At 32.7% G+C, this 11252-nt stretch overlaps 2 protein-coding genes across 2 annotated transcripts; one reads left to right on the top strand and one right to left on the bottom strand.

The window, feature by feature from the left end:
• Positions 1-4282: 4282 nt before the first annotated feature.
• LOC140810242 (surfeit locus protein 1-like) lies at positions 4283-8768 on the top strand. The gene is made up of 6 exons (XM_073168115.1): positions 4283-4533; positions 4710-4810; positions 5178-5416; positions 6301-6472; positions 6561-6844; positions 8335-8768. Exons 1-6 carry the CDS (start codon positions 4404-4406, stop codon positions 8402-8404), a joined length of 996 nt encoding a protein of 331 aa, XP_073024216.1. The 5' UTR covers positions 4283-4403; the 3' UTR covers positions 8405-8768.
• A 791-nt stretch (positions 8769-9559) lies between these two features.
• LOC140809020 (uncharacterized protein At3g17950-like) lies at positions 9560-10379 on the bottom strand. The gene is made up of 2 exons (XM_073166472.1): positions 10241-10379; positions 9560-10167 (listed from the first exon to the last, which is right to left on the bottom strand). The coding sequence occupies exons 1-2, from the start codon at positions 10307-10309 to the stop codon at positions 9721-9723; spliced, it is 516 nt and encodes a 171-aa protein (XP_073022573.1). The 5' UTR covers positions 10310-10379; the 3' UTR covers positions 9560-9720.
• Positions 10380-11252: the final 873 nt, after the last annotated feature.

The following is an 11252-nucleotide window of genomic DNA, read 5'->3' as shown; positions in this document are numbered from 1 at the left end:
TCGTGAGACCGTCTCACAAGAGACATACTCTAACATTCATGTATTATATTAGACAAAATGTGTGTGCTCAGTATTTAGTATATATTATAAACCAAAAATTTTGTGAGACAGTTTCACAGGTTGTATTTTGTGAGACTCCATGAAAAAATATTATTTTTTATGGTAAGAGTATTATTTTTTATTGTGAATATCGATAGAGTTGACCCATCTCACAAATAAAGATTCGTGAGACCTACTTTTTATGCTAAGAGTATTACTTTTTATCGTGAATATTGGTAGGATTGACCCATATCACAAATAAAGATTCGTGAGACCGTCTCATGAGAGACTTGATCTATATTATATATCAAATCTCTTACACATAAATAATGTGTAAAATGGTTAAAAGCTTGTATTGAAAATATATAAATAATAAAATTGTATAAAATACATAAAACATATTTCTGTTAGATAAAACAAATTATGTTTAATAGTATAAACGCGTTGATAAAGTCTGAGATGAGGGGACATATATTGATACTTCTAAAGATGGTATTTGTTTTTTGGATTTATGCTTGGGAGAATTGTAGAAAAATCCCCATTCAGAAACTCAAATTTGGCTTCAGTCCCTAGGTCAGAAGTTTTTGAGCTGTATTCCCTGACACATCAAAAGGTTTGTTTTGCAGTCCCTGGTCGAAAAAATAATTCGTTTTTAGCGACGGTTTAATATAAACCGTCGCTATATAAATATAGCGACAGATATAGAAACACCGTCGCTAAGTTTTAAAATGCGACGGTTTGTATTTTCCGTCGGTAATAGCGACGGTTTAAGAAAAAACCGTCGCTATGTTATCCATTTTTTTAAAATTTTTCTCTTACACGATTGGATACATAAATTGAGAATTTTAGCATATATTATGAGAGAAACTACTAACAAAAAATGCAAACTCATGTCTCGATTTAATGAAGTAAGAGTTGAGAAATCAATTTTTAACCATGGTTTTAATCCACCTAACACAAGTCAGTAGCATAATAATTTCCAGCACAAAATAGGTTAATTCAAGCATACAATCACAATAATTTCAGTATATTTCATACACTATTGAGCACATAAATTGGGAATTTGAGCATATATTCAAAGGAGAACTACTAGCATAAAAAATCAAACTCATATCTCATATTGAGTAAGAGTTAGGAAATCAACTACTTATCATGATTTTAATATACCTAACAAAAGTTGATATCATAATAATACACAGCACAAAATAGGTTAATTTCATCACACAAACACAACAATTTTAGTATATATCGTACTTTATTACATACATAAATTGAGAATCAAATTCCGATGGGGACCACTAGCATAAAAAAGTAAACTCATATATCAATTTATTGAGTAAGAATTGGGAAACCAACTCCTTGCCATGATTTTAATCTACATAACAAAAGTCAATATCATAATAATATTCAGCACAAAATAGGGTAATTTCACCATACAACCAAAACAATTTCAGTATATTTCATATTATATTAGGTACACAAATTGGGAATTTGAGCATAAATTTCGAGTGAAACCACAAACATAAAAATGCAAACTCGTGTCTCAATTTAATGAGTAAGAGTTGAGAAACAACTTGTTGAGGATCGAAGTTGAGTTTAGAGGGGGTGAATAAACTCTACTCGTTTTTCTTTCTTTTCTGATGAGGTACTAAAATCCTGTTAGGGATAGTAGTTTATCTTGTGCGTATACTTTCACATGGATTACAATAAAATGTGCAGAAACAATCTGATGAAGTAATTGAAAGACAATAAAAACAGTAGGCAGCAGTTGTCTATGGAAGTTCGAAAATAAAATCTTCTACGTCTCCCCTTCTCCTGTTTCCAGAAGGTATAACTAAAAGACTTTGGAAATTACAGTACAACTCTTGTACACACCCATTTCATAAGGACTTACACCTCGGCCTACTGAAACTCTTAGTTACTCAACTCACAATTTGAGCAAATTCCCAATTTATGTGCTCAATATTGTATGAAATATACTGAAATTATTGTGATTGTATGCTTGAATTAACCTATTTTGTGCTGGAAATTATTATGCTACTGACTTGTGTTATGTAGATTAAAATCATGGCAAGGAGTTGGTTTCCCAATTCTTACTCAATAAATTGATATATGAGTTTACTTTTTTATGCTAGTGGTCCCCCTCGGAATCAAATTCTCAATTTATGTATGTAATAGAGTACGATATATACTAAAATTGTTGTGTTTGTGTGATGAAATTAACCTATTTTGCGCTGAGTATTATTATGATATCAACTTTTGTTAGGTATATTAAAATCATGATAAGTAGTTGATTTCCTAACTCTTACTCAATATGAGATATGAGTTTGATTTTTTATGCTAGTAGTTCTCCTTTGAATATATGCTCAAATTCTCAATTTATGTGCTCAATAGTGTATGAAATATACTGAAATTATTGTGATTGTATGCTTGAATTAACCTATTTTGTGCTGGAAATTATTATGCTACTGACTTGTGTTAGGTGGATTAAAACCATGGTAAAGAGTTTATTTCCCAACTCTTACTTCATTAAATCGAGACATTAGTTTGCATTTTTTTTAGTAGTTCCTCTCAGAATATATGCTCAAATTCTCAATTTATGTACACAATAGAGTACGGAATATGCTTAAATTGTTGTGGTCGTATACTGAAATTGTTGTGTTAGGTGGACTAAAATCATGGTAAAAAGTTGGTTTCTCCACTCTTACCCATTAAAATTGAGTCATGAATTAGCATTTTTATGCCGGTGGTTTCTCTAAAAATTTATGCTCATATTCTCAATTCATGTACCCAATATAATACATAATTGAAATTGTTGTGGTTGTATGGTGGAATTACCCTATTTTGTGCTAAATATTATTATGATATTGACTTTTTGTTCGGTAGATTAAAATCATGGTAAGGAGTTGACTTCCCAAATCTTAATCAATAGACCGAGACACGAGTTTGCTTTTTTATGCTACTGGTTCCCCTTGTAATATATGCTTAAATTTTCAATTTATGTACCCAATAGAGTACGAAATATACTGAAATTGTTGTGATTGTATACTTGAATCAACTTATTTTATTCTGAATATTATTATGATATTTATTTTTGTTAAATAGCTTAAATTCAAGGTAATGAGTTGTTTCTCAACTCTTACTCATTAAATTGAGACACAAGTTTGTATTTTTATGTTAGTGGTTTCTCTCAAAATTTATGCTCAAATTCTCAGTTTGTGTACCTAATATAATATGAAATATACTGAAATTGTTTTGGTTGTATGATGAAATTACCATATTTTGTGCTGAATATTATTATGATATTGACTTTTGTTATGTAGATTAAAATCATGGTAAGGAGTTGGTTTCCCAACTCTTACTCAATAAATTGATATATGAGTTTATTTTTTTTTATGCTAGTGGTCCCCTCGCAATCAAATTCTCAATTTATGTATGTAATAGAGTACGATATATACTAAAATTGTTGTGTTTGTGTTATGAAGTTAACCTATTTTGTGCTGAGTATTATTATGATATCAACTTTGGTTAGTTATTTTAAAATCATGGTAAGTAGTTGATTTCCTAACTCTTACTCAATAAATTGATATATGAGTTTGATTTTTTATGCTAGTAGTTCTCCTTGAAATATATGCTCAAATTCCCAATTTATGTCCTCAAATTCTCCTTGAATTAACCTATTTTGTGCTGAAAATTATTATGCTACTGACTTGTGTTAGGTGGATTAAAACCATGGTTAAAAATTGATTTCTCAACTCTTACTTCATTAAATCGAGACATGAGTTTGCATTTTTTGTTAGTAGTTTCTCTCATAACATATGCTAAAATTCTCAATTTATGTATCCAATCGTGTAAGAGAAAAAACCGTCGCTATTACCGATGGAAAATACAAACCGTCGCATTTTAAAACTTAGCGACGGTGTTTCTATATCTGTCGCTATATTTATATAGCGACGGTATAAACCGTCGCTAAAGACGAATTTTTTTTTCGACCAGGGACTGCAAAACAAACCTTTTGATATGTTAGGGAGTGCAGCTCAAAAACTTCTGACCTAGGGACTGAAGTCAAATTTGAGTTTCTGAATGGGGATTTTTCTACAATTATCCTTTTATGCTTACTCGTAGACATTTCTCGATTTATTTTTTTATTTGAATCAAGATACATCTGACTATATTGGGGTTATGAAAATGAAAAAATAAAGAAAAAGAATCAATTATATATATTATTTGATTTATTCTTATTTTTTCATTTTCAAAAATCATAAACCCTGCGTCCAGTTACACTCCAAACCTCCACCAGCTGCACTGATCCAGGGTTCCTCAAGTTCGACCACGTTTCGGATGTCATCCTCACCATCTCCGCTATGGCATCACCTTTCATAGCAAGGAATATGCGGCGGCGAGTGGGTCCCGCAGTCAATCTCAAGTGGGCACCGCAATTATCTCTGTATTCAACTTCTGCACCTGCCATCTCTGCACCTAATGTAGAACAAGGTTGAATCATGTTATTTAACCTAAATATTCAATCATTCCCCTGTTTTTGCGTCTGGGCCGATGGGTTTTTCCAGGAGTAGTTGATATCGTGAGAAAATGGGTTTTTTTTTTTTTATTATGGGACGGGATACGATCTCCTATTCTGGAGCGGTATTCATTGACTTATGATTTTGCAGAGAAAAGGGCGAGGTCAATATGGTCGAAGCTACTTCTTTTTATACCGGGTGCTATTACTTTTGGCCTCGGCACTTGGCAGATCTTCAGAAGACAAGAAAAGGTTAGCTTTTGTTTCTTATCCATTGCTGGTCGTGTTATCTTATCCGCGGATATCTTTTCCATTGTAGTGTTGGATTCTTTTCACTTGAATGAGTATATTTTCTACTTTTTTAAAATATGGGAGAATTTGAAGTATTTGAGAGTGGTAGCAAACTGTGATAACTCTTTTAGTCAATACACACAAACGTGAGAATAATGACTATTATTGCTTAATACTTGAGATCACGTTGTCACGTAGTTATTTGATCATCATTGAGCAATCGAACGGTACACTGTGGTAATTGATTTTGATGAATGCAACAGTTTATTTGCATTTGAGCTATGGTTGAAATCCGGTCCCTCCCACCCCTCTTGATTTGTATGTACAGATAAAAATGCTAGAGTTTCGGCAAAGTAGACTTGGAATCGAACCACTTAAAGGCAATCAAATCTTGTCATCCACTGGCAACCCTGATTCTCTGGAGTTTAGGAGAATACAATGTAGAGGTGTTTTTGATGACAAGAAGTCAATATATATTGGCCCACGTTCGAGGAGCATTTCTGGAGTCACTGAAAACGGATACTACCTTATAACGCCCCTTATTCCAGTCCTTGGTGATGTTGAAAGGTAAAATTTTGGAGCAGTTATTCAAATAAGCAATCCAATAAATGTTATTTGATGTTATCCACCCTCCAGCTTTGCTATTTAATCATGTTAAGTAATGTAACTTTTCAAAATTGATTTGCATGTGATGCAGTATTTGGTCTTCAAACTATGATTTGTTTGCTGAACAAAACTTTTAGTGAACATGGAAAACATTTAGGGTGCGCTCGGATCAAGGGGTTTGAAATAATGGATTCCAAATCCATTTGATTGCTTGATAGATTACGCAGGTGAATTTCAAATCCACCCCTTTGTTACTTTATCATGACTTCAAATACCTCCCCAAATCAAATATCTCCCTTTCAATCAAATCTTTTCATCCAAGTGCAACCTTGAGCAATTCTTGGATGTATACGTATAAAGCTTTTTCATTCTCCTAGTAACATAATATTTCTCTTCTAATACTCTTAACCCAATAGTTCATATTTTAGATTCTAAAATACCCCCAAACCAGTAAATTAGCTCAATACATGAGATGTGACATCACCAACAGAATAAAAATTTTAATGACGTAACATCTGCAATAAAAAAGTTTCATTTAGAAGTTGAAATGAAGCATATATCCCATACACATTTCCCAAATTGTTTTCTGAGAATATTCAAAAACATTACCATGACTTCGATGATCAGGGGAAATATTTTTTTTTATTTCAAAGCGTTTTATTCTGTTATCACTAAAGATTGCTTTACTATTCTTGTGAAAATGATAGTGGCAATCCTTGTATCTGCTTTATTCATATTAAATTACGAGTGGTTGTTTGATGTACCCAATACACATTGTCAATTATTTTCATGGTTTCTTCAGAATATAGGTAAGTTTCTTGAAAATACTGTTTAATTTCATGCAGTCTGCAATCACCTGTGTTAGTCAATAGAGGGTGGGTGCCGCGTAGTTGGAGAGACAAGGCATTGCATGTACCAGAGGATGATAGACTGTCAAGCAGTTCTTCCACCCCAACTAAAGAGAGTGCAAAAATTTCTTGGTGGCAGTTTTGGTCTAACAAACCAAAAAAACTCGAGGTTGTAAAAATTGTTTCTTTGTGTTTTGATTAGTGTTGATGGATGACTTAACTATGAAATAAAATCACAATGTATTTAAAGCTGACAGGAGCATGATGCAGCTGTCATCACAGTAGAAGTCGTTGGTGTTATACGTGGTAGTGAGAAGCCAAGCATATTTGTGCCACCAAATGATCCTGGTAACTCGCAGTGGTTTTATGTTGATGTTCCAGCAATTGCTCAAGCTTGTGGACTTTCTGAGAAAACAATCTATGTGGAAGCTATCAATGACAATATCAAAGCAAGCAGCCCCTACCCTGTTCCAAAGGATGCCAATGCGCTTATTCATAGTTCAGTAATGCCGCAAGATCATCTTAATTATACAGTAACATGGTAGGTATCATTCTGTTGCCTTTTGGTTAGTCATTCATTCATTCAAATTTGCATTTTTTCATACTTACTTGACACCTCTTTTATTAAATGAACTTGATTTGACTTTATCTTAGTATTTTTCTCATTCAAATCCTAAGTTTTCCACATTTAAAAAAAAATCCTAAATTTTCCAATACATGAAAAACTTTTTGTCTTCCCATTATTTATTGGTACCAATTTGCAACGTTCATATTTTAGCAGTGTTATGCTTAATGTTGAGAGCTCTTTTTCTACTATTTTCAACTTTATTGAAATGACTGGAATTTTGTGCTTGTCCAAGTTTTTATTTTTGAAGATATTAGGCTTCTATATCATAATTTATCATTGACAATTTTCAGTTACATCATATATGGATGTATCTTCCGTTCCTCTACCCAACCTTAAGGTATCAAATCGGTTGTCAAGAATTTGAGTCAGCAAAGGATGCTAGGATTAGTGGGGTTTCTAGATAAACTTATAAAGGCATATATCATCAATATAGTAGTTGAGAGTGCGCAAGGCTCAGTCTTTGTGCCTTGGCACGAGTCTTACGAAGCACACTCCTTTTGCCAATGAAGCGTGTGCCTTAAATCCCAAGCTTGCTTTAACCGTGCCTTTTGTTCAAATTGTATGTAAGTTACAGAATATGTCTTATTGCACCCAATTTCAATAAGGCTCACACCTTGTTGCTAACCTTGCCTCTAGGCTCTAGAGCTTTTGTGCGTTTTGCACCGTTAGTCCTCTGGTTATCACAGATTCACCATGATATAAATAGGCTACTTGGATGAAGTAATTGGAAAGAGTTGTCCAATTCTTTCCCTCACGTATTTTATTTAAGTCGTCCAAAGATTGCCTAGAAAAGACTTCATTGCTACTATTTTTCTTCTGAGTATTACATTTTCGGTGATTGGTGTTTTTCCCTTTAATCTAAGTTGGTACATGTGTGAGTCGATTCTAGGCTATGTTGTATGGATACAGTATGGGTATCGTATTCGATACGGAAACGGAAAAATTTGAAAATATAAGACATATGGTTAGGATACGACAATTATTAAAATACACACACACAATGTACAACATCAGATGAGTCCTTTAAGAAGAAAAGGCAAAAAAATTAAAATTCAAAATTTTTTCTTTGCTGCAACATCTCACCGCCGTATTCATGGAGTATCCTAGTCGTGTCCAAGACATCCGAATGGTCAGACCTACAAAAAGTCAGCGACACAAATTTTGCCGTATCCAACACGCGTATCGGCGTGTCGTATCTGTGTTCATGTCTGATACTTCATATTTTTTAACAAAGTATCCGTGCTACATAGATTCTAGGAAATGTGTCCGCGACTTCTTGGAAGTTAATTTTTTTTGCCATGGGCTGTATGTTGATTTCTTTTTAGTTGTTTTAATCCCCATTCTAGTAACATTGTGATGATCTGCAGCAGTGGTTTTTCTGATGTAAATATGCTCTGGTCCAGGTACTCACTTTCTGCTGCAGTAACATTCATGGCTATCAAGAGACTCAAACCAAGAAAGAGTAGGACGTAGTGCTGTTTGTTTTCAATAGCTTCGACATATGACGAGTTGATTCTTCCCTCCAATCCATCGAATTGGGGTGAGACAAGACGAGACATTTCGGCTTACATTCTTGCACATGCCACCCGCGAAGCAAAATTTTTCCTTCTCGTCGACTACTTTGTTTTTACATGCCTCTAAGTTCCCATTCCTAGACATAAAAAACGATGAGATCGATGATTCTTGAGCTACGTTTTTCTGTTACTCTATGCAGTTGCAAGTATCTGTAGTCAATAAACATATCATGCAAATAGGGGCCAATGTTATAACACTACCACATTAATGTGGAGAAGGTAAGCCTGATAAATATCCACAAGTACAAATGGCTTCCATTATATTCTCATGTTATAACTATAATAATATGAAATGTAACAATATCTGGAGTGTATGCGTGCGTTTAGAAAATCATGTTAAAAGTCTGCTAACATATGCAATTTACTAGCGATAATAATAATATTGACAAGTATATAAATGAACTAATAGTTGTCTAAATCTGAGTTATTTTGTTTTATATTTCTATATTATTATATTATCAAGATTATTAAGTGTGAGATATTTAGAATAACTATATTTAATAACATCAAAATATTTAATTTTATTATTATCTTTTTTATTTTATTAAAAACCTTCTAAAATCACTTCATAATTTACATTAAAAAAAATCTAAACAAAAGTTTTTTTTAATTCGAATTTTTTTTAAATTGAAAATAATTTTGTTTTAATTGTTATTTAATCAAATTAAAAATAATAATAATACATACAAATCATATATATTTTTATTAATATGAAAAATAAATATGAAAATTTAACATTATTATTTAAAATTATAACAATATATTTAAAATCAATAACTTTCACCGAGATTGGTAAAAAAACAAGAATATTATATATATATATACTATTATATTAAATGTGAGGGTTTTAGAATAACTACTTTTGAGGACACTAAAATATTTAATTTCATAATTACTCTTCTTATCATACTAAAAACCTTTTCAAGTCATTCCATATGTTAAATAGAAAAAAATCAAAATAAAAATTATCTTTTAAATCGAACAATTTTTCTAAATCGAAAATAATTTCGTGTTAATTATTTAATATTATTTGATCAAATTAAAAATAATAATAACACGTACAATTTTACTAGTATAAATAAACAGTAGCCAAGCATGTCAAGTCAAAATAAGATAAAAAGAAAAATGGAGACAGATGGTAAGTATTGAGAAAAAGAAGGGCAATAGGAGGTTAGCCAGCTGATCATTTCCCTACAACACTCTGCACAAACTGCATCACCGATCCACCGCCACCAATGCCGAGAATCTACAACTCCCCGACGCCGCCTCCTGCGAGGACTCTTCCACGAAATTCGCCGGAGGTAAGACCCTCCCATCAGCGAACAAAGCCAGCCCATTACGTGGTTGTCCTATAACGATCCCTTCTGCCAGCTCCACCGCCACGCTGCAGTCTCCAAACCTCCTCTCCACTTCCAAATACTCCCCCAGAGACGCCCTTCGGACGTCTTCACCCTCTTCTTCCCCACAAAGCATCCACCACCTTCTCCTCTGCCGTGCCACCACCCCCCGGACTTTCTCAGGTTTCCTGCTCCTCCGGGCCAATGTCGCCGTGGAGATGGAATTCTCCCGGTGGTATGCGGCCCTGAAGGTGATGGCCTGGAGGTTCACGCCCATAAGGGTGCCTAGTGTTGTACTTCCATCGTGGAAGAATGATCCTGTCGACTGTAATAATATATATATATATATTTATAAATTCGAAGAAATAATTTTCTGGAAAGGAATTTAATATTTGTACCTCTGTGTCGAGATCAGAAGAAGACAGGGAAGAAGCGGAGGGGGAGGAGGGTGGCGGCACCAACACCATATCATTTGCTGGATCTGAGCGTGACTGTGAAATGGTCGTTTGTCGGTAGAAACGGGGAACCAGCCAACCATATTATTACCATATCTTATAGTGAAATCCAATCTAAATGCAAAATAATTTTATTCTTTTTTTTAGGGAAAATAATAATATTACATTTAAGTCCTTACTTTTTCAAAATATGGATATTTATTAAAATGTAATCGACATATAATCTTCATTTAATATTTAACTATATTTGAAAATTATGGACATATTATTTAATTATTAAGTTATCAGACAAGTTTTGTACAACAAGTTCGATCGAGAAATTGTAGATCAGGAGAATTGAAATCATGACTATTTGAGAGCATACTCACATATAATAAAGCGTATTTAAGATATTATTATTTTGAGGTCATGAGGTTAATCATTTTGTCTTTTGAACATATATTATTCATTTATTATTAGTTGAGATAATATATATAAAAATAGCTTTTTTGCTCTCTTTGTGTTCATATTTTTTAGATTAAAATTTATAATTCATAATATATTTTCTTAATATTTATAAAATGAAGAAGGCTCCACACACCTAAAGGAGAAATGAAACTTTCCACCTAAGAAAGGTGAGCGACAATTCTAGGAAATGTTTGCCACTTGATGTCCACTAGTGAGACTCTATATCCAACAAGTTTTATACTTGGTTAGAAGATTAACTGTGTGTTTGGATTTATAAAGTTGCTTTTTTTTAAAAAACGTGGAATTAAAAATAGATTTCTTTAATATTTTGATAATTGGGGATTATTTTTAAAAGTATTTAAAATTTAAATTCATAATTTTATATGTACTTTCCAACTATTTTTAATAATAAAAAAGAAAGTATTGATCCTACCGTATTCAAATCAAAAAAATAGTTTAGATCTTTACATATTTTAAAGCGTTCACTTTAGTATATCAATTATAATTA

The sequence above is a fragment of the Primulina eburnea genome, chromosome 13 (genome assembly GCF_022965805.1).
Source record: "Primulina eburnea isolate SZY01 chromosome 13, ASM2296580v1, whole genome shotgun sequence".
Lineage (NCBI taxonomy): Eukaryota > Viridiplantae > Streptophyta > Magnoliopsida > Lamiales > Gesneriaceae > Primulina > Primulina eburnea.
Note: the sequence above shows the minus strand (reverse complement) of the source record. Positions and strands in the feature narration are given on the sequence as shown.